A 23873-nucleotide genomic window follows, 5' to 3' on the forward strand; every position below is an offset into this window, starting at 1 on the left:
AGTGAGTAGACAAGCAGCTTATTCCAGTTTGTCTCTGCTCCCCTTGTAGTGGCTTGCTCCCTCCGGCACAGAAGGGTGAGAGAGAGTCGGAGAGAAGGTGGTTTGCATGGAATGCCTGACCCAGTGGGTCACAGTCCGTGATGGTGGTGAAGTGTTTGTTGTCCAGCTCGAGACCCACAGGACCCAAGTGAGAGCTTTGTGAAAGGAATTGCCTGCCACGAGTCTGGAGTGAATTCATAATTGGAAAGCTTTCAAAAGGAAGTTTCCCTCTGTGTGTCCTATGTAGCTGGCAGTAAGAAATTGGGAACGACTTTGAACACCTTCTCTTGGCATGGACTCTTGACTGTGGAAATGTGGCTGAGTGGAGAGAGCCGAGTTCTGGTCTCTGCAGGTGGAACAGGCCTGGTTTTCACCTTCCTGTTTAAGGCTTTATTTACACTGAGGACCCTGACGACTCTCATGATGCACTGAAATGCATTTATAAGGGCACACAGTTGCAGTAATTAAGTTCTGAAGCTTCATTTGCTTGTGATTACATTTCTAATGTTGCCATTAAAAACCTAATTAAAATTAAGAAGGGTTTGACAGGCACAAGGCCTGGAGGCTCAGGCAATTCACAGGCGAAGTTAGAGCCCAAGAAGAGCCTTCAGCTCCTTTGTATGACTTTAGTTATATGTTTATTTACTTAGTTTTGGAGGCGATCATTTTTAAGTAAATTTAGAATTTCAAAACCTATCAAATATGGTTTAAAAATAAAAAAATTTTTTAAAATTTTGTTTGTTTTTGACTGTGCGGAGTCTTCGTTACTGGCTTTTCTCTGGTTGCGGTGGGCGGGTGCTGCTCTGTGGTGCACGCTTCTCTTGTTGCAGAGCACAGGCTCCAGAACACTGGCTCAGGAGCTGTGGCACGGAGGCTGAGTCGCTTCGCTGGCATGTGGCACCTTCCCATATGAGGGATCAAACCTGTGTCCTCTGCATTGGCAGGCAGGTTCTTTACCACTGAGCCACCAGGGAAGTCCTAAAAAATTTTTTTTACATTGTAGTAAAATACATGAAATATGAAATTTACCATCTTAACCATTTTTTAATTTTAATTTTTATAGTTTATTTTTGGCTGTGCTGGGTCTTCGTTGCTGCACAGGTTTTCTCTAGTTGTGGCAAGCGGGGGCTCCTCTGCAGTTGTGGCAGCAGGCTTCTCATTGCTGTGGCTTCTCTTGTGGAGCACAGGCTCTAGGTGAGCGGGCTTCAGTAGTTGTGGCTCCTGGGCTCTGGAGCACAGGCTCAGTAGTTGTGGCACATGGCTTCCCAGATGGCTCAGTGATAAAGAATCCCCGCGCCAATGCAGGAGCCACAAGAGATGCAGGTTCGATCCCCGGGTTGAGAATATCCCCTGGAGAAAGAAATGGTAACCCACTCCAGTATTCTTGCCTGGAAAATTTCACAGACAGAGGAGCCTGGCAGCCTACAGTCCATAGGGCCACAGAGAGTCAGACGTGACTGAGCAACTGAGCACACGCGCGCGGGCTTAGTTGCTCTGCAGCCTGTGGGATCTTCCCGGATCAAAGATCCAACCCACGTCTCCTGCATTGGCAGGCAGATTCTTTACCACGGAGCCATCTGGGAAGCCCATCTTAACCATTTTAAAATATACATTTCTATAGTGTTAAGCACACTCAACATTGCTATGCATCAAAACTCCAGAATCATACATGGGTTTGAAGTCAGAATGGTATAAGAGTTTTAATGTAAGTATGCTTTTACTCTAGGATTTTAATACTGTTTTAGTATTCTAAGTTTTTATGTTACTCAACCAGTGTTTTCTAATTCATACTCCTGAAATATATAATAGAAATAGAAGGAAATCCTTGGTTACTTGTTCACGGCTATCCCCTCTCTGAATGTACTCCTTTCTTGAAAGTTCTTGGTCAACTCAAGTTCTCTTGTAATTGTTTTTAAAGGAGTCTTGATCTTTTATTTTAAGCTTCCCAGGTGATGCTAGTGGTAAAGAACCTGCCTGCTAACAAAGGAGACTTAAGAGACATAGATTCGATCCCTGAGTTGAGAAGATCCCTTGGAGGAGGCAGGGCAGCGCAGTCCAGTATTCTTGCCTGGAGAATCCCATGGACAGAGGACCCTGGTGGTCCACAGTCCTGAGGGTCATAAAGAGTTGGACACAACTGAAGTAACTTAGCACAAAAGCACGCATGACCTTGTATTTCAAGAGACATGCAAAATTTCAGACTCAAAATGGTGTGGAAATAGTAATACTTTCTTCTGTAGGACTCATTCCCTGGAGAGGGGCATATCTCCTAGGAAAAATGAAAAGGTTTCAATCTTGTGTTCTTTTGCAAAGATTTTGGTCTAATTCAGTTTTATATGCCATCCGTATATGAGTTGTAAAATAGTTTTCATTCTGTCTTAGCAACTGCTTTACAAACTGCTGTCTTGGTGATTTAACCTTACCTTCAGTGAAAGCTCTACATGGAAGTTGTTAATGGAATATGTATGTAAAGGCTTTTAGAACTCCACTTCCTCTTGCTGGTTGAGGATTTCATCCCAGCTTGCATGTTGAGGACTGGGTACTGACATTGTTTTGGATTAAACAAGAGTTGAGTTGTTGTCCAGGACTCAGGAAGGAAGCACATGAGGCCAGGACCAAAACTCACATTCTTGCTGGTGTCTCTGATGAAGCCAATGTCCTGTACATGAGGATCACAATTCATTAAAAAATTGATGTGCAGTTTGCATACCTGAGAGTAGTGAACTCAGTGTCTGTTCTCTGGGACAGAGGAGGAGGTTAGATTTTACTAGAAATTGCATTGACCATGTAGCTTCATATCCTGTATTAAATATAGCTGTCACATGATAATCCATTGTGTATCTCACATTCTTCCCTTGGAAGCTGATTATCTAACCTGGCTGTGTATAGACAAATTCAAACACTGGGAACCTCAAAATTATTGGCATTTGACTTTGGTGTATTTACTTCTTGCATTGTTTCCTGTAGATGTTGTTAGCTCTGAGTATTCAGAGGTTGATGGCATGAGAAAGTGATCCTAAACACTTCAGTAAACTGGCCACAAAACAGATACTGACCAAGTACTGGTGTTATTAGAATAGGAACTCTGGGCAGAGCCTGGTCTACATTCTTTACCACCAAGGGTCATTTAGAAATGGAAGGGCTGCCCCGTCTCTTCTCGCTGTGGGTTTTCAGTCTCCCCACTGCAGTCTCATCATCTTCTGTTGCTTTTTTCTCTCCATGGGTCTTGTTCAGCCTCCTGTCTCTTCAGGGAAGACAGGGAGATTGTGAAGTGGACTCCATGGAGAAGAAAGAGGGGGAACAAATGAAAACATCTCTCCTTGTAGAATCTTTAATCTGTCATATCTTCTTGGCTCTTTACCTAGAGATTTATCTCCCTCTGTGAACCCAAACACACTTATATTAGAGCTAACTTAAGCTTGGATTTCTTTCTGACTGTAGACATTTTCTTAATCCTGTATGTGTAAAGAATTACCGTTTGCATTTCTGTAACATGACCTTTTTGTTTTAGGGTTAGAGGTGGAGGATGGTGATATAAGTAGAGGTTTTATATTTTTTAATTATAAAAGGAATATATTTAATACAGAAAAACTGAAATTTTGAAAAGAGAAGAACAAATCTACCAGTAGCCAGTCCCACGAAGACCATTACTATTAGCATTTTGATATATTCTTTTCTGTTTTTTTTTTAAGTACTGTTAACCTTATATGTCTCTTTAGTTTTACTTGCTTTTTTTATAAAAACGTTTCACCAAAATACTTCACTGTATTACAACTTCTTTGCAATACTTTTAATGACTTCAGAACGTTTTGCTGGGTTCCTGGATTGTTAAAAGGGGGAGTGGGGTGTGGGTCGAGGAGTCACAGAGCATGTCGAGTTTTTAGATAACCAAGGATTGTAAAACCCTCTCAAGCAGTAACAAATACCCTAACAAAACGTCTCCTCCTTTGTCATTCATATATGTTATGTCAGTTAACTCTGCAGTCACCTACTTCTGGAATGTGGGGCACTTTTTTAACTTTCGTCTAGAAACAGATGATCAGTGTTAACATACTTTTAAAGGGGCCTCTTAAAAAGTTAGGGTTGTGATTGACTCTATCTCAGCTCTGTCAAGTTAGAGAAGATATCGTTTGTTACCTGATTTTATGCAGATATGAAGAGTCTAGTTGTAGGTGTTTAAAATGAAGTTTTAAAAAATGAATTTAATTAAAACTAAAAAATGAGACAGTTCTAAAAATGGAACCCCTTATGAGGTATCTCTCACAGTAATTATGCTTCAAGAAGAGGGGTGAACACAAAAAATGGGAGTTGTTTTTGGATCTTACATAGCAGAACAAATGTAAATCAGTTTTTGAATGTCTTCCTCTTCGTGAAAAAATAGTAAAGAGAGGAGTCAAGATATGTCCAGAAAGTTTGCAATGGTAACAGTCTGCTTTAATCAGATGGTTAGGTAGCTCTGGTATTTGGCCTTTTTCTTTTGTTCATCTTGGCCTTATAATGTCCCACCTTTGGGGCCAAGGCTGCTGTCTGCTTGACCTCCCCCGCCAAGAAAGTAGGCAGCAACATCACTTCTGACCTTGATTAATAGGTGCACTTAAAAGTCAGCGGGCCAGCAGGAGAGGCTTGGAGAAGTCACTGCAGCACTTTAAGTGGAAGTGCTTAGGCTCTAGGACAGGTTTCTCAATTTACTATTTTCTGTTAACACCAATAAATGTGCTTTAAGATGGCAACACATATGTATAAAAACAGATAATTTTTTTTTTTTTTACAAAATGTAGAAAAGAGGGAAACAGTTTTATTATTGAATAAGCACAAGGCCATATTACAGTATGCATTGTAAGCAATCCACCAAGTTAAGAGAAAGAAAGAAATTCTAGAAATTCAGGCTAGAATTAAACAGGCTAGAATTAAACAGTAGTAATCCTTTACATCATGTTCTTAAAAACAGATAAATTTTAAAAATTCCTTGGTCAGATGTGTTTGAAAAATGTTGTATTAAACAGAATTTATTTACTGCAGGAATTTTTCTTTTTTAATGTGTTTTTATTAGCTGTGCTGGGTCTTCATTGCTGTGCGGGCTTTTGTTTAGCTGTGGCAAGCAGGGGCCACTTGTCACTGTACTGGGGCTTCTCATCGTTGTGGCTTCTAATGTTGCGGAGCACAGGCTCCAGGGCATGTAGGCTTCAGTAGCTGTGGCTCCCAGACTCTTGAAACAGGAGCTCAGTAGTTGGAGTGCATGCATAGTTAGTTGCTATATGATATGTGGAATCTTTTCAGATCAGGGATTGAACCTGTGTCTCCTGAATTGGCTGGTGAGCGGCATTTACCGCTGAGCCACCAGGGAAGCTCTCCAGGAATTCTTGAACATTTTTAATTTGCTTAGGGGCACTTTTCAGCTTTAAGAAGGGAGAATAAAGTAAGTGATGTCTTCAAAACTCATTTTAACCATTTAGTCCTTTTTTTAGGAGGACCTCTGCTAGTGTCTGGGCTTTCCTGGTGGCTCAGCTGGTAAAGAATCCTCCTGCAATGTGGGAGACCTGGGTTTGATCCCTGGGTTGGGAAGATCCCCTGGAGAATGGAAAGGCTACCCACTCCAGCATTCTGGCTAGGAGAATTCCATGGACTGTATAATTCATGAGGCTCAAAGAGTTGGACATGACTGAGTGACTTTCACTTTCACTGTTGATGTCTTGGTCTGAAAACACTTGTAACAGAAGCAGGATTTTGTATCTAGGTGGTGTGCATGAATGCTTTTCGGACTTGACCTTGATGTGATTCACCTGGTGGTCTCGTTCAGCTTCATCTAACTGGGGGCATCTTGGGTGACCCCTGAGACTCTGCATCTCCCAGGAGCACCCAGGTGATGCCGCCGCCGCTGCCGCTGCCGCACAGACCATGTGGAGGAAGGAGCTAGTTAACTGCGGATTAGTAGCTGCTGAGCTGGGGCCCGAGGAAGACAAATACTTGCCAGGTGGTTTTAGTAGCCTTCCAGAAGGTTCCCTCCTGAGCCGAGTGAACTGATTGGAAGTTGCTGATGCCTCTTGTGCTGAAAGGGGGATTTCTAGAAGAAAACTAGAGAACTAGCTCTCCTTGAATTCCAGGCCTGCCGAGTGAGCTGTGGGGTGTGTGCTCTGCGTCTCTTTCTGGCTGAAGGGATCACCGGTTCTGTTCACTGGGGCTCTCACTGGCCTTTGTGCTGGAGTTGAACGTTGTGGGAGAAGAGGGAAACCATTTGAGGAAAGACTCTGATGATTTGTTAGAGAGAGGAAAGGGTGTCCAGACAGGTTAGATGAAATAATTTGGCGGGAAGACTAGAAAGGGGGGGATTCAATGGAGGGAGCTGCTGCTGCTGCTGCTGCTGCTAAGTGGTTTCAGTCGTGTCCAACTCTGTGCGACCCCATAGACGGCAGCCCACCAGGCTCCTCTGTCCCTGGGATTCTCCAGGCAAGAACGCTAGAGTGGGTTGCCATTTCCTTCTCCAGTGCATGAAAGTGAAAAGTGAAAGTGAAGTTGCTCAGTCGTGTCTGACTCTTCACAACCCTATGGACTGCAGCCTACCAGGCTCCTCCATCCATGGGATTTTCCAGGCAAGAGTACTGGAGTGGGTCGCCATTGCCTTCTCTGCAGTGGAGGGAGAGGGAGACCTAAATCAGCGTCAGGGAATTGAAAGAGTAAGGGCAGGAAACTCGTCAGTGCTGATGCAGCGCAAGGCCCATTAGACTCCGCTCGTTATGCACAGGGAACCTGGAGAGCAAGTGACCGTGTTTTGAACCTGCACGTGGTGGAATCTGCTGTGTCAGCACACTCAGAATAGGGATGGTAAGGGCGTCGTCACTGGAACCAAGTTCCGATTCCGTAGTGTGGCTGTTAGAGCATTTTGGGAGAGGAGAGGAAGTGATGGACCCTGATGTGGCTGTAAAGTGGGCTTTCAGTAGCCCTCAGATGTAAAGAGGGCTTCCCAGATGGCACAGTGGTAAAGAACCCACCTGCCCATGCAGGGGATGCAGGATACGTGGGTTTGATCCCTGGGTCGGGAAGATCCCCTGGAGTAGGCCATGGTGACCCACTCCAGTATTCTTGCCTGGGAAATTCATTCCCTGGACAGAGGAGCCTGGTGGACTATAGTCCATGGGGTCACAAAGAGTCAGACACAACTGAGCGACTAAGCACAAACAGATGTAAAGAAGACAAGTGAACCAGAGGAAGGAGGACGTGTGACTCAGATGAAGTAAGTTTCACAAGCCTGTGGGACTCCGGTGCCAGCTCTTTGAGGGCTTGCGAAATAGGTGAAGGCCACAAAGCTCACAGTTCTGTGTGCAGTCGGAACCAGGCGCGGAGGAAGGCACAGGCCTGCTCCTTGTGGTGAATGGCAAGATGAGATGTCTCTGTTCTTATCTCCATCAGGAGAATGATATTTCAATCTGGAACTGCATGAGATAGGAGGCAGTGGAGTGCCCAGCTGCTTCAAGTCCCTTCTGGGAGCCAGAACAGTGACCTTGTGTGATTCTGAAAGTTTACACATACATACCGCAGTCAGTATGATTTGCCAGATTGTGGAGAATCTATGTCATTGCCCTGCTATTAATGCAGAGAGTTTCCCTCCCCACAAATTTTCTCTTCTGACCATGAGGGACCTGGGCGAGAGGCAGAGAATTCTCTCAGAGCTGCACGGGCCTTGCTTTGTCACAGGCACTATGTCATGTCCTAGGAATTGTGGATGAAAAGGATACAGTCCTGTCCCTGGGTAAGTTTAACACTGTGGAAAGGGAGACCCACATTCATATATATGATAATAATAATCAAGTTTGCAGAGCGCCCCCAGAATAATAATGAATGCTTACGGGGGCTTCCCTGGGGACCCAGGATTAAGACTCGTCACTTCCAGTGCTTCCACTGCAAGGGGTTCAGTTTCAATCCCGCATGCCACACAGTGCAGGGAAAACAAAACAAAACATTAATTTCCCTCTTTAAAAAAACAGTGAATGCTTGTTGAGCGCTTATTACTTGAAGATTATTTAAAGATTACTCTTTAATATTTTAAATCAGTGGTTCTCAGAGTATAGTCAGTCCATCAGCATCATCCTCTGGGAATCTGTTAGAAATGCAGATTCAGAACCTCACCCCAGACCTAAGACAGACAAAACCTCTAGAATGGAGCCTAGCAGTCTGGTTTAATAAGGTGATTCTGATGCAAGCAATTTGAGAACCACTATTTTAAGCCATTTAATCCTTACAACAACCTTACAACAACCCATTTAAAGAGATGGAAACAGAGGCACAAAGAAGTTAAATGATTTGTCCATGAATGTGGAACTTTTAAGTGGTACAGTTGGGCTTTGAATCTAAGCAATGCGAATTCAGAGCTCTGCTCCTAACCATCAGGCAAGGCAGCGTCCTAGGAAAATAAGGTGCAATCCACAGAAGAAGGAGCCGTAAACTCCAAAAGGGGGAAGATTTAAAGCAGTAAGACCAGATTTTTTGTGTGTCTTTGTTTATAAACATTTAATGAGAATTAGTTGTATGCAATGAATTATTTTAAACACTGTGGACGTGTATAAATATGAGTGGAACATAGACTCTATTTTAAGACTCTTACAGTGAATTAGGGACAATCCAGATGTAAGTATCTGGAACCTAAAGTGCTTTGAAGTAACCAAGAAATTTTTATGGAGCAGGGATTGAGGATTTGAGCGTGTGAATACGTTTTAACATAAACTGTTGTTGTTGTTCAGTCCCTCAGTCCTGTCTGACTCTCTGTGACCCCATGGACTGCAGCACGCCAGGCTTTCCCTGTCCTTCACCATCTCCTGGAGTTTGCTCAAACTCATGTCCATTGAGTCGGTGATGCCATCCAACCAACTTGTGCTCTGTCATCCGCTTCTCCTCTTGCCTTCAATCTTTCCCAGCATCAGGTTCTTGTCAGGCTCTTAGCTTGTGGCCAAAGTATTGGAGCTTCAGCATCAGTCCTTCCAGTGAATATTCAGGATTGATTTCCTTTAGGATTGACTAGTTTGATCTCCTTGCAGTCCAAGGGACTCTCAAGAGTTTTCTCCAACACCATAGTTCAAAATATCCATTTTTCATTGTTCAGCCTTATTTATGATCCTACTCTTTCTGTACATGACTACTGGAAAAACCATAGCTTTGACTAAACAGACCTTTATCGATAATGTAATGTCTTTGTTTTTTAATATACAGTCTAGGGTTATCATAGCTTTTCTTCCAAGGAGCAAGTGTCTTTTAATTTCATGGCTACAGTCATCATCTGTGATGATTTTGAAGCCCAAGAAAATAAAGTCTGTCACTGTTTCCCTTGTTTCCCCATCTATTTGCCATGAAGTGATGGGACCAGATGCCATGATCTTTGTTTTTTGAATGTTGAGTTTTAAGCCAACTTTTTCTCTCTCCTCTTTCACCTTCAAGAAGCTCTTTAGTTCTTGGTGGTGTCTTCTACATATCTGAGGTTATTGATATTTTCCCCAGCAATCTTGATTCCAGCTTGTGATTCATCCAGACTGGCATTTTGCCTGATGTACCCTGCATATAAGTTAAATAAGCAGGGTGACAGTATGCAGCCTTGATGTACTCCTTTCCCAATTTGGAACCAGTCTGTTGTTCCATGTCTGGTTCTGTTACTTCTTAACATGCATACAGGTTTCTTGGAAGGCAGGTAAGGTGGTCTGGTATTCCCATCTCTTGAAGAATTTTCCACGTTTGTTGTGATCCACACAGTGAAAGACTTTAGCATAATCAATGAAGCAGATGTTTTTCTGGAACTCTCTTGCTTTTTCTGTGGTCCAGTGGATGTTGGCAATTTGATCTCTGGTTCCTCTGCCTTTTCTAAATCCAGCTTGAATCTGATAGTTCTCTGTTCATGTACTGTTGAAGCCTAGCTTGGAGAATTTTGAGCCTTACTTTGTTAGCGTGTGAAAAGAGTGCAATTGTGCAGTAGTTTGAACATTCCTTGGCACTGCCTTTCTTTGGTATTGGAATGAAAAGTGACCTTTTCCAGTCCTGTGGCCACTGCTGAGCTTTCCAAATTTGCTGACATATTGAGTACCGCACTTTCACAGCATCCTCTTTTAGGACTTGAAATAGCTCAGCTGGAATTCCATAAGCTAGTGAAAGCTCCACTAGCTTTGTTCCTAGTGATGCTTCCTATGGCCCCCTTGACTTTGCGCTCAAAAATGTCTGGCTCTAGATGAGTGATCACACAGTTATGGTTATCTGGGTCATTAAGATCTTTTTTGTATAGTTCTTCTGTGTATTCTTGCCACCTCTTCTTAGTATCTTCTGCCTCTGTTAGGTCCATACTGTTTCTGTCCTTTATTGTGCCTGTCTTTGCATGAAATGTTCCCTTGGTATCGCTAATTTTCTTGAAGAGATCTCTAGTCTTTCCCGTTCTATTGTTTTCCTCTATTTCTTGGCATTGTTCACTTAGGAAGGCCTTCTTGTCTCTCCTTGTTATTCTTTGGAACTCTGCATTCAGATGCTTATATCTTTCCTTTTCTCCTTTGCCTTTCACTTCTCTTCCTTTCTCAGCTCTTTATAAGGCCTCCTCAGACAACTATAAACTGTATGGAAACAGCATACACTGTATGGAAACTTAGATGAGAAGAAAGGGATTCCAGGCATAGAGGATACTGTGTGCAAGATTCAAATGTTTGAAACAAGGCGTATTCTGTATTACCATATAGATTAGTAATTCCTAGTTAAAAGTAGTTAGTGAAACTAATTGCTTTTGTTTGTTTTCGTCTTGGGAGCCAATAATTGTTTTGACCTATTTCTTGTGTTCATGTAATATGTCAGTGAAGGTGGAAATGTGTCTTAAACAATTTTGAAGGAAATAATCTTAAATGGCAGCAAAAGATTATTTGGTTCAAAATGAAAAAAAGGCTTACTGATAACTGGTTACTGGAATATATTGCTAGGGAGATTACAGAGCTCCTCCTACTCTGTAAAATTTGATAATTTAGACCAGGATTGGTAAACTTTTCCTGTAGAAGGCCAGGTAAAAAATATTTTTGTTGGGAAAATGGCCAGAGGCCGGATATAAACGTGGGACACAGCTGTGTTCCAGTAACGCCATGAACCGAGCCCGGCAGCTGGGTTTGGACTGTGGCCCCTGATCCCTCCTGCCTCACATCACTAAGATGAAGGCTGCAGAATGGTCTGGAGACCTCCCGGTGTCCTGTCTGCTACTGTATTTCGGAGGTGCTCTGTATGGCTTGGGTGAGTAATTGAAAAATAAAAACTCGATCTAGTGTCTAAGTCTTCCTTCTGCCAGAGGACTGTACATCGTCACCTGTATTGCTTTTTGCAGCTTTCAAAAACTTTTGTACGAATTAACAAGGAACATTAAAGAGACTGACTTATTTCCAGAGCTAACAAAGAGAAGATGGCTACTCCAAGGTGTGTTTCTTTTGCACATTTTTGACTTGGCAGTAGTATAGGAAAGGAAAAGTGAAAAAAATTACCTTTTGAAGACTCCACACAAAGTAACTTATTGAAGTCTTTTCCACAGCAAAGAAATAATTGGCATTCAAGTGGATCTTTGTTTTATTTATTTATTTTTTTTTCAGAATCATTTGGATCTTTGTTTTAAAGCAAGCACATTTATTATTCGGTGTTTAAAAATATGCTCTGTATATGTTTGTATGTTTCACGTATGTGTGTGTGTTTGTGTGTGTGTGTTTCATATGCGACCACTTACAACAGAGTTGAGCAACTTGAGAAAGCAAGCTGGGAAGGATGGCAGAGATGGTGGTGGGTTTCATAGGTTTTGAGGGAGTGATATCCTGCCTTATTCTTTGGCCTGGGAGTCTGGGTCACCAGGTTATATGGCAGTGGGAGGGAGTCACCACTGGCTGTCCGGCCTCTGCTGTGCTCTGTAGAAGGTCCTAGATTGACAGAAGGTGGAAGTCCCTCTGGGGGTCTACAAGGCTGGTTGAGGAGAGATGAGCTACATATGCAGATGGAGCCAGGAGACACATCAGTGACAAATACTGAGAGTGTTTAGTGAAAGAGATTGGTCACAGGAGGCTCAAGGCTTGGGTGAGCTTTACACAGCGTTTGTGTGGATTGAAGGAAGGGCAGAATGTGGAAATAAAAAGATATACAGAGGTCAGAGGTCGTGGCAAGGGCTTGGTCATGGAGGTGAGATTGCACACTGTTGGCAGAGTGAAAATTGGACCAGCTGTCTGGCTAGAGTGGGGAGTTTGCAGAAGAGACATGCAGCCAGGATTATGTAGACATTGAGAGACTGCCCACTTGGGTAAAGTCTTAGAATATTGTCTGTGAGTGCATAAAGAGCATAAATGTTTTAAAATCAACTTTACTTTTAATAACGAAGTAGTATGTAAGGAGACATTTTAGGGAAGCTAATCCGATCTGTGTGAAGATGCTAGAGGCCAGAATGGTCAGGGGGCAAGGAGAGTCATTCTTTTGGCAGTCATTCTGGGCAGCCCAGGATGATGATGTTATGGAGAGAGCAACTTTTAGTACAGAAATAGAGGCTGTATTTTAAATAATATTTGAATGGTTTTTGAGGCTTTGTTTGTGGGGAGGAAGGAGGCTATTACTTAAACATTTTTTATTTCACTTTGGAATAATTTCAGACTTAAATGTATAAATACTACAGACGAAGCCTTATAACCATTACCCAGCTTCCCCAAATGTTAACATTTTATGTAACCACAGTGCACTTGTCAATACCAGCATTGACACTCAAGTAGCTCAAATATAGACCTCACTCACTTCGTGCCAGCTGACCTGCTGAGGTCCTTACCCGTGTCCAGGCTGGCACTCAGGATCCGATTGTCTTCCTTGTCAGTTTCCTTTGTTCTCCTCCAATCCAGGATAGATGCTCTGTTTTTCTTGGTCTTTCCTTACCTTGACAGTTTTTGCAGAGTACGAGCTAGTTATATTGAAGAATATCCCTCAGCTTGGAGTTGCGTGATGGTTTCTCATTAAATTATGGGATGCATTTTGACAAAAAATACCCCGAAAGTGTCTTTCTCAGGGTATCATATTATTAATAGCAGGCAAGTGATGTCAAGTCTCATGATTGGTGATAACTTTTATCACTTAGTTAAGAAGGATCTGCTAAGCTCTGCTGAAAAGTTACTATTCTTTCCTCTATTCCTTAATAGCTAGTGGGGAAACACTTTGACACTATGCAGCTGTCCTATATCTCAGTCGTACTTTTATTCTCTCATTTTGGCACCCATTGATGAATCTTGCCTGCAACATTTAGCACTGTGTTCTTTGCCTAATTGTGGTATTCTTTGCCTCTTCTCGTTGCATTTAGTAATTGAAAGAATTCTGGAAGGAAGAGCTGTTTCCCCACTGTGCCCTCTGCCCCACGTTTGTTTATTCAGGGATTTAGATCAGTTTGGACTCCTGGGTATTTATCCTGCTGGTATAATAATACTTGCATTGTTTTGTGCTCAAGTCCTAGATAGGGCAGGTGGGAGCTTCTTCACGTGCTGAGAAAGGGGTTCATTTTGGAGTCCAGGTGTGACTGGGGGGGTTGATGTTACTGCAGGTAGGGAATTCAGTGACAAGTGGGGATAAGTAAGCTGCCAATTTACCTGCTGACCCCAAATTTTCAGTGACCTGCTTCCTAAATTGTAAAGGCTTTTCAGTGATTGTATTAACCAAGGAAGCCACCCTGTAGCAGTTATGCTGTTGTTTGTACACACAATGAACAGAAAGATACTTTCCCAAGGAATGAAAAGAATCAAGTTGATGACATTTTGGGGTTTGTTTCCATGATACCTATTGTATATATTTTCCCAGAAGCTGCTGGTTCCTGCTGATTTATCTCTCTAGGCAGGCAAGATTGTGAAATATTTATAAGTATTCCTAAGCCCCACTTTAATTTTCTCCTTTGGCTTTTAAGTGGGGCAAACATGTTTATACTAGAAGAGAATCCTTCCATAGTGGGAAATGTAAATGAAGTCTAATGCTACAGATGCCATTAAAAGGGGGCTGTCCTTCCAGCAGGTGTGTAGGTAGGACGCCGCTCCGCAGACGTGAGGCTCCTTGGCTTAGGGCTATGTTTGGGATGGGGCGGGTAGAAAACACACGCCACAAGAACAGGTGCAGGGTGCGATTTACTGCAACACTGACTCTTTGTTCTACACGAACCAGAGTCAGAAGCTCAGACACAGACCCCAGGGCTGTTGTTTGGATGGCCTGCACCTCTGCTGTGTCTAGATCTCTGGTGGGCATGTGAGGCAGAAGATGGCTGAGGAGTGCACCTAGCTTAATAGTGGAGGTGGGTGATGAGAGCTGCATATCACCGAGTTCAACCACTGGTTTTTTTTTAGTTTTTCTCAAACCAGAGTGCATTCAAGCTACCCTGAGGAGCTTGGAAAAAAACCCATTCAGGCTGCACTCCTATAGGCTCTAATTCTGTGGACCTGACCTCCTGATTATTTCTTCAGGTTCCCTGATGGTTCTAATTTACATCCAGGGTTAAGTGCCTCTGGATCTAGCAGAGCCAGCTGTCTGTGACATCTTCATGCAGTCACATGTGCTTGCTTGTCACGTGATTCTTAAATTGGCATATTCTGCATTATAAATGTATGGGGAAATAACTACAGACAGGCTTGACTTGCATGAACTTGGGTGAACTTCTTAAGCTCTTCAAGTCTAGCTTTACCATCTACAAAATGAGATTAATAATACCTCATAGTTTTTCCAAAGTTAAGCAGAATGTTGCATGTAAAATAATCAGTACAATCTCTAGCACACGGTACAAACACATTTATTATTTAGTAACCTGCAGCATGTTACAGTAGAGTGGTGACTTTGGAATCAGTCAAAATTTTCTTCCAGCCCTGGCTGTATAACTTTCCAGCTCTGGGACCTTAAGTGAATTCCCTAATTTCTCTGACCCTCAGGGCTCTTGTCTATAGATGTATGAACAGGTGGGTGCAGTTCCTAGCATGGGAAAGGGCTTAAGCACAAAGGCAGTACTCAGTAAGCATTTCTGCCACCTTCCCTCTCAGTCTGTTTTCTTATTATATCACAAGGCAGTGGGAAAATCTAATTTTGAGAACATCATTGACTTTGGTTTGGCCAGGGTGTATGGAGAAGATACTTTACAAATGGCCTTTGTGGATGTGACTGACTTTGGGAGCATGACCCTTGGAGCCCTGAGGGATGGTTGGGCCTGAATTGGGACCAGAATCTGCAGATAGAGTTGGGGTGCCCTGCCCTGCACTTCCATATCAGTACTTGGCTCGTGTTTCCAGTTTGCATTATGCTGAACTTGCGATGGCCTTGTCCTTCTTAAGCCAGCATCCTGGCTGGGTGGGGTTCTGTCCTTTTTACCTGAATCAAGCTTTGCTTGAGATGCACAGGTATGCTGGGACTTAAAAGGACCCCCACCCCAGGTCTTGGAACTCTACTGCACAGCCTCTGTTATTGTAGTCCCTAGTCTTCTAACTCAGGCGTCCTCTAGTTGCTTATGGAACTTTTGACTTCTAAGTATACTTACCCGTTTTAACATCTTCATTTCTACTTTGTCAGCCAGAATGGGTAGAGGACAGTGGCTGAAGATGACAGAAGTTGTGTGTGAGCTGAAGTCTTAATTTATCAACACATTGGGTAGTTCTTGTTGGTTCCTGTTTGTAATAGATCAGGTCATACTTCTGTGGTGATTGAAGTGATTCAGTCTTTTTCTTTTCATTTCTCTCTCCCCTTGTAGCCTAAGTTTTTTAATTCAATCCAAGAAGAACATTAAGACATTAAGACATGTCCTTTAAGAGCTGATTAAAAAATGTGCGTTAAGTCCAGTGTTGCTAAAATGTTTAATTTAGACCCGGACTCACAGACTATTCTAGTTTAACTTTAGTGGGCACTTAACTTAGAAAAAAATAGAAATAATACATGATTGCTTTCCAGTTATCCTTCTGAGCTATGCCATTTTTTTTTTCCTGGAAGTTCATTTATGAATAGTAAAGGGTTGCAATTTTCTAACACATGTCTAAAATATGGGATTTGCATGGAATCATTTAGGGAATCATTTTTTATGGTTCATTAAATTGGAAAGGAGAAGAAATTTGAATTAAAGTCTAATTTCATTTGTATTGTTACTAGTCTTGTCTCTATGGTCTGTATAAAGTCCTGTGTAAAAGACTCATTGCATCTACCTTAAGTAATTCTAGGAAATTGGAGATAAAGGGGAGAAAAGAATCATCTCATCTGGGCATTCTATTTGAGATATCACGGTGAGAACCACTGAGAAGAGGACCCTTCATCAATTGGACCAGCCACCCAAGATTATAGAGAAAATTGACGGGAAATTGGGAAGAAGAAAGAGACCTCTTATGGGTTTAAAGTGTTCTTTAGATCCTGTGTCTTTCAGTAAATTGATCTCTAAATTAGAGGATGGTATCTTGTTCATATGTCTGTTTCTGGAGCTCCCATGTTACCAGAATAGGAGCTCAATAGGTGCTTCATAAGGAGCGTAAGGAAAGTCAGTCGCCACAGGAGTGGTGAGATGAGGCTCAGAAATGCTGAGAGGAGAAACAAAACTGAGGGAGTCCAGGGTGGAATGAGAACAGCTGAGTATTGGGTACCATGGAAAGAAGGTTGAGTGGACAAGGCGCATTGTCAGTGTTTCTTGTGCTGCTCTTTCAGGGAACGGCTGGGAGGGAAAGTTCGTGAGGGGCTTTAGAGCAGTGATTCTCAGAGTCCTGTAAGTTGGCCCATGGCATTCTCCCAGTAAAACTCCATGACAGTCCTTTCACAAGGTCTGTGAAAAAATGGGCTGATGGATGGTCAGTTCCTCCATGTTCTTTTTTAATATGTCTTTGGCACTTGCAATTTTTAGTCATAAAGTGGTCTCAAAAAAAAAAAAAAAAGTACAGGCTTATGGTAGTTATTTTCAGCTGAACAAATCAGTCCTTTCTTGTACTGTTTGAGAGCTGCTGTCTGGAACATTTAGGAAACACAGCTCCCTGGGGACGAGTCGAGAGCAGGCTCCTGAGGCGTTTCTGACAACAAATCTAGGCATTGTGTGCCGTCAAAGGCAGTTCCTGATCGATTCCCTGTGGGCTGGGAGCTCATCTAACACTGTTGTCTAGTCGGCTTGGAAGGATCCCATGGCTTTATTGGCTCACCTTACCAATCTTTTGTAACAAGCCACCCACAGGGGAAGTTTCTGTGAAATGGAATTGTGCAAGTATAACACTAGTGTCAAGACAGCCAGATTGGGGCTGGCAGCAGAGAGAAAGGAAGCCGTTTGCTTTCTTTTGTGGAAGTGCCCCCACCTAAGTCTTCAGAGCTTGTTTCTACCTGGAAGCCTTCTTTTTAACTAGATCATGTGACGTAGTTGCTTTTCTGAGCTGATTTAGGCAATTAGATGAGTAATAAAGATTGTCAGTTATGGCCTGCCATATTGACTTTTAAAAGGCTGTTTAGGGGGAAAAAATCACTTATTATGATGATTCATCTTCAAATTATAAATCTGGTATAGCTGCAAATTTCACACTGTTCAGTATTTCAGTGAGTGAGTACAAATGCCTAGGCTCAGATGTCAAAAGGCCTAGGAAGGGCCAGTTGGGAATGTGTATAGACTAGACCAGAAGCGGGGAGTGGATATTTTATTTTAATACATGATAATTAAAAATGGCCTGTCTGGGGCTTCCCTGAGTGGTTCAGTGGTAAAGAATCCACTTACTAATGCAGAAGACACAGGTTTGATCCCTGGTTGTGCAGGAAGGTCACATATACCCCGAAGCATCTACGCCTGTGCGCCACAGCTATTGAGCCTGTGCTCTAGAGCCCGGGAGCCGCAGCTACTGAACCGTGCACACCCTAGAGCTTCTGTTCTGCAGCAGGAAAAGCCACTGAAATGAGAAACCCGGGCACACAACTACACAGTAGCCCCCGCTCACTGCAACTAGAGAAAAACCCTCGCAACAGTGAAGAACCAGCACAGCCAAAAATAAGTAAATAAATAAAATTATTCGTAAAAAAATTAAAAATGGCCTACCTTAAACAATTTCTGGATTGTTTGGCAGCACCCACTCGATGGACATGAGTTTGCGCAAGCTCCAGGAACTGGTGATGGACAGGGAAGCCTGGCGGGCTGCAGTCCATGGGGTCGCAGAGAGTCGGACATGACTGAGCCGCTGAACTGAACTGCCTGAAACAATTTCTAGGGTGGGGGTGGGGAGCCATTGCAAGTCTTTGGCAGAGTACCAACTGACATTTCTGGATACAGAGTCCATATATTTATTTCGGTTTAATTAGAAGATAAGTAATATGGGAGCTGTGTGGAGTGGGCCAGAGGGAAATTCTGCCATCAAGTCTGGTAGAAGTTTCAGAGGCTGGAAGGCCCTGAGTGGCAGGGAATGTTCTGTAAGTGAGTCTAAGAAGTGGAGGCGGCAGACAAAAAACTATGGGATCTCAAAAGATAGCAAGCTTCAGAATAGAAGTGTAAAGAACTTTTAAACATAGGGTTGGAAGCTCAGTAAATGTTCGTTTCTCTGTTCTTTTTCCTAAACCGCAACAGGAAAACATAATAGTTTTCTATTGTGCTTAAACACATGTGGGTGATGGGGCCGCTTAGTGGATTGTTAGGTAGGAAAAATTAGCTCCTACAATTCAAATCATTCAGCAAATACTCAATTGATACAGAGATATAAATAATCTGCAATAATAGAAAAGTTCAACACTTTGGTGCACAGCTGTGTGCTAAAGCCTGTGAAAGCAAAGACGGATAAGCTGCCAGCTCTCCCTCAAGGAGCTTATGGATTAGTTGGGCAAATGCACGTGTGGAAGGCCAGCCAGTAAGGCAGAGCACCCGGGAGCTGCCCCAGAAATAGTCAGAAACAAGGAGCTCCAAAGAGGGACAAATCCCAGTGGAGGGGGATGGAGCCTCACCCAGCAGGTGACTGCACAGACCTGGGCTTCACTGGGGTTCAGGGCCATGTCAGGGAAGGTGAGGGCTTTCTGATGTGGAGAAGGGTATGAGCAGAGGCAGGTATGTGTTGTAGGTTCTTCTGATAAGTGGATTTTATGTTGAATCACAGAAGCCATGTGGGGAGGTAGAGGGAAAATACTAGAAATCTTCTGGAGGCCAACTCTGGTGGGCCCAGAAGGGCAGGCAGGGGTTTTTCACTGACTCCTGTAAGCAAGGAGAGACCCACCCTCAGTTGAGGGGGCTACACAGGGACTTTTGTTCACCTGAGGTTTGCAGGATGGCCTGAGAGGGTATGATGGGAGCCTGGGGAAATCCATTGAGAGGCTGAAACAGCAGTCCAGGGGTGCACGGATGAGAGCTGGAATTAGACCGATGAAAGGGAAAATGGAAGGGAAAGGCGAAGTGGTATCAAAATCATGTTGAGAATAAAGCAACACAGACACAAACACCCGTTGTTCTGTTGCAGTTTTTAAAGCCGTGGAAGCCATTCCGATAGCATATCTTGTCCCATTGGAGTGAATGTTGACCAGATATTTACCTTGAATGAATGTTGACCAGATATTTACCTTGAATGAGAATAAAGATGTTAACCCTCTGTGGCCATTGACGTTTTTTGGCTTGGACAATTCCTGGACTTCCCACGGTTGCATGTATTGTGTCTTAATGGTACAGTCGTACCACAAAACTGGTTCTAATTTTTCCCTTTTCTTTCCTTCCAAATAGACTCTATCAAGAAGAATTTCCAATCCATACCTCGAACATACTCCATCCCAGGTATGATTCTTTTCTGCCTTACAGCATCTCGGAAACAATAGTTCACAAATCCCGGTGTAGTACTTGCTAGTTAGAAGTCTGCCCTTTGCTCCTGATCACGCCGTCTCCTTCACGTGGAATGACATGGCCAAAGGTGTTTGGACTGTTCTGATAACTGTCATGTAGAAAGATGTTCACTAAATAAGGGAAAAAAATTTCCCCCATTTTCCAAGTCCTTTACATGAGTGTGTTATGAATATGGTAGAGTTTGTATATAATAAAAATATTTTCTATTTGCTGAATGATAGAAATGCTGTATTTAAAAAATAAGGGATGTTTTACTCTGAAAACTTTGTGAAAAGGGGGATTATTTATAGGTATCTAATAGTAGAAGGTCCCTGGATACTTACCGAGACAAGGTGGGGCTGCCTTCATTGTGTTGTTAAAAAATTGGCTGACAGGGTTGTGTATTTTAGAAAGATAGGAGACTGTGAGCTCTGTGAGGACAGAACCTTTGGTCTTGTCCACCACTGTGTCCCCAGCATCTAGAGTGGGGCTGACCGCTGCTCCATGTTTTTGAATGACTCAGTGTCAGGATTAGTCAGGTAGTAGTTGTTGTCTGGCTTAAGTATTTTTTTTTAATTGGTTTAGCATGTTAAAAATAAAATCATTTCCTGTCCTTCTCATCTTCTCATTAGGTTGTGTTTAGGAGGTGATAGTATTAAGGATAAAATTAAGGGAGTATAAGGATGGGATTGGAGTGTTCGGGATTAAGTTATAGTCAATATATTATCAATTGTTTGCCTTGGGAAAAGATAAAAATATTCTGTCAAAACTTTGTGGGTGCAAAAAGAGTTCAGCAAGAAACAAGTGAACAGATGTAAGCATGCACCCTCAATATATCTTCATTTTCATGAGCCTTTACTTAGGACTGAGAGTTCATTTCATTTCCTTTGTGAGGCAACATTGCCCTGTGGATGAAGCAGCCAGTTACAGAGAAAGGAGGTAGTTTATAAAGTGGGACATAGCCTTCTCCAGATCTAAGGGATACCCTCCTTCATCCTCCAAGATTCAGAGATGCATACAGGCAAATCAGAAGATTAAAAGAAGAAGTTATATGAAATTTTTATCTGCTAGATGCAATCATGAAGTAGATGAACCCAGGATGCTTGGAATTAACTATGAACTTTGCAGTTGAGTGAAGCTTAAAAGCAAAGCAGACAGCAGCCTGGTATCAAATTATATCATGGTGCGAGATGCTCACTAGATAGGAAAAAATTTAATTTTCCCATCTTCCAAGATGTTTATATGTTTGTATTATCAATATGGGAGAATTCATATAAAAATGTTCTTCAGTTTGCTGTATTGATGATAGACACATTGTATATAAAGAAAAAAAACAGGTATTTTGCCCTGGAAATTTTGTGTAAAAGGAAATTATTTACAGTTAAAGCAGTTTAGCATTTGGAAAGTAGTTGTTATAGCCTAATAGCTTAAATGGTCCAACAGCAAAAATAAATAGAATAGATACTTACGTAGCTATTATCTTAGCTATGTATGTAAGATGTAAGTGTTTTAAGCTTAGGGACTTGGCCGTAATTTTTCTGTATAGTGTGTCATTGGCAGCTCACAAATTGTCACATTATTGTTCTGAATTCTCAGTGAATCTTTTGTCTTTTCTATGTAGATTTATGGGGAGAATTCTTCTTGTGCAGGAAGAGCATTGCGGAATATTATCATCGTTCAGGCAGCTGACCTGATAAAGGACAGAGCGAACCTCAAGGGGTTTTATAGGTAACACAGTTTCCTAACACCTTGTCAGAAATTCTCCTTGAGAAAAAAAAAAAAAAACAAAACTGAAAACGTGTTAAAGTCATAACCTTGATCACAGAGAGATGGGCTATTATGAGGAGTAGGAGGGTTGCTGGGTTTGAAGTGTCTGCTTGGGAGATTGGTGGTGACTTCTCTCTTAATTAAACGAGCTGAGTGTTGGACAGCTGGACTCCTGGTCTGAAGATCAGGCGAGGAATGCTCAGCTGCAGGTATGCATGGGCTCCTGAGAGTCTGCTCTGCTTCCTCAAAGATGTGATGTTATATAATGTTTTTATTGGGCGTGTGCTGTGCTGGGCCTTCTGTAAATACAGGTCCCCTCCATCAGAGCTCTGTGAGGATCCTTTGGAGGTCCCTGGGGGAGAGCGCCACTACTCTGACTCTCCAGGGGGGAGTGAGCTGCCCCTTCAGGAGCTTCGGGGTTGGGGAGGGCCAGGTGGGCATAGGGATGGCACTTCTTTGCCTTGGCAGGTGAATAAGGGTGGAGGTGTTAGAGTAAATGGATGGGCATATGGTCAGCTTAAAGTACATCTGGACCAAGAAGATGGTCATGGAGAAAGTTCAGGGCACATGTCTTCATTTCATGGAGCCATTTAAAGAAATAACAAAAGTGAATGACCAGCTTTTTATGAATATTTTTCCAAGTAAAGGTATTAAACCACAGCAAACAATACTAAAACTACAAAAATAAACAGAGAAAGAGCCACTATCATTTATTATCATTATTTGTTCTTGCAGAAATGAGATTACAATACCATGAAGAACAGGAAAGAACACTCAGAACAAATGATGCCAAAAAAAAGTAGGAAAGGTTCTCAGAATAAAGACGTTTCTTTGAGTTAACTAAGTTTAGCTTTATCACCATCTCCTTATGGTATTTTCATTTTTTTCCACTTGCCACAGATGGGAAAAATTTCATCATGGCCTAGATTTGGGGGGAGAGTGCTTCCTAACCTGTTTGAGTAAGAAGACCCCCCATTTTCTATTGAGGCATAGTTTACATACAGTAAAATGCACAAATCTAAGGGTACTGATGGATGAATTTTTAATTATGACACATACCTATGTGTCTGCTATCTACAGCAAGATCTAGGAGGTTTTCACACCCCAGATGATGTCTTCATGTCCCATCCCTATCAGTAACTGTCCTAGGCCGACAACTTGTTTCTAATAAAAAACTTGGCAGGATCTGTAATCTTAGGCACCACTGAGCAACTACATAGTGGAGATGAGAGAACTACAATGAATTAACACTTTAAAATCCCATGTTTAATTAATCTTACTAGTATTTATGTAGGTTTTGACACCTTCCACATAGGTTAGACATGATTTATTCTGTTGAGAAACAGTGTTTTTGTGTATATAGAATTGTGAATCTCTTTAAAAAGCTCCCGGATCACTCCACCCACTTCCTCCCATAACGAATTCAAGCCCCTAAGTCTGAAAATTACTAGCTTAGGGCCCAGGTCAAGTGGTTGCAACATGTGGCTGGGATAGGAGCTGTGAGTATAGTTGCATTGCTGCTGCTGCTGCTAAGTCATGTCAGTCGTGTCCAACTCTGTGCGACCCCATAGATGGCAGCCTACCAGGCTCCCCCGTCCCTGGGATTCTCCAGGCAAGAACATTGGAGTGGGTTGCCATTTCCTTCTCCACTGCATGAAAGTGAGAAGTGAAAGTGAAGTCGCTCAGTCGTGTCCGACTCTTAGCGACCCCATGGACTTCAGCCCGCCAGGCTCCTCCGTCCATGGGAGTTTCCAGGCAAGAGTACTGGAGTGGGTCACCAGTGCCTTCTCTACTTCATGTAAAATCTCTCTCTCTCTTTTTTGTTTCTTTAATAGATGATAGTATCAACTGTAGACAAGTCTAATTTTTTTTTCTTAAAAACTAAAACTGCCTGCACAAGCATACCTCAGAGGTACTGTGGGTTTGGTTCCAGACTACCCCAGGGCAATGAGGAGCACAGTAAAATGGGTCACATGGACTACTGTGTTTCCCAGGGCATGTAACAGTTGTTATACTGTAGTCTATTAAGTGTACAAGTGCATTATGTCTAAAAATAATACTCGTCCCTTAATTTAAAAGATACTTTATTGCTAAAACTTGCTAACCATCATCTGAGTCTTCAGCAAGTCATCATCTTTTTGTTAGTGGAGGGTTTGAAATGTTGTGAGAAGTACCAAAAACAGAGACACAAAGTGAGCAAATCCCATTGCAAAAATGGCACTGATAGCCTTGCTATATTTAGCTTGCCACAAGCCTTCAGTTTGTAACATAATATCTGTAAAGGACAGCAAAGGAAAGTGCAATA

General features: G+C 42.4%; 1 protein-coding gene across 2 annotated transcripts in view; it reads left to right on the top strand.

The window, feature by feature from the left end:
• The window catches only part of RAPGEF5 (Rap guanine nucleotide exchange factor 5), a 235128-nt gene that overhangs the window by 23627 nt on the left and 187628 nt on the right, over positions 1–23873 (top strand). For both annotated transcript variants that reach the window (XM_086397408.1, XM_086397410.1), the window contains exons 2-3: positions 19706–19756; positions 21423–21529. In XM_086397408.1, coding sequence (XP_086253534.1) covers positions 19706–19756; positions 21423–21529 — 158 coding nt within the window. The remainder of the gene's footprint in view (positions 1–19705; positions 19757–21422; positions 21530–23873) is intronic.

Source organism: Bos grunniens, chromosome 4, assembly GCF_055505025.1.
Source record: "Bos grunniens cultivar Pamir isolate PY7600 chromosome 4, Bosgru_T2T1.0, whole genome shotgun sequence".
Classification (NCBI taxonomy): domain Eukaryota; kingdom Metazoa; phylum Chordata; class Mammalia; order Artiodactyla; family Bovidae; genus Bos; species Bos grunniens.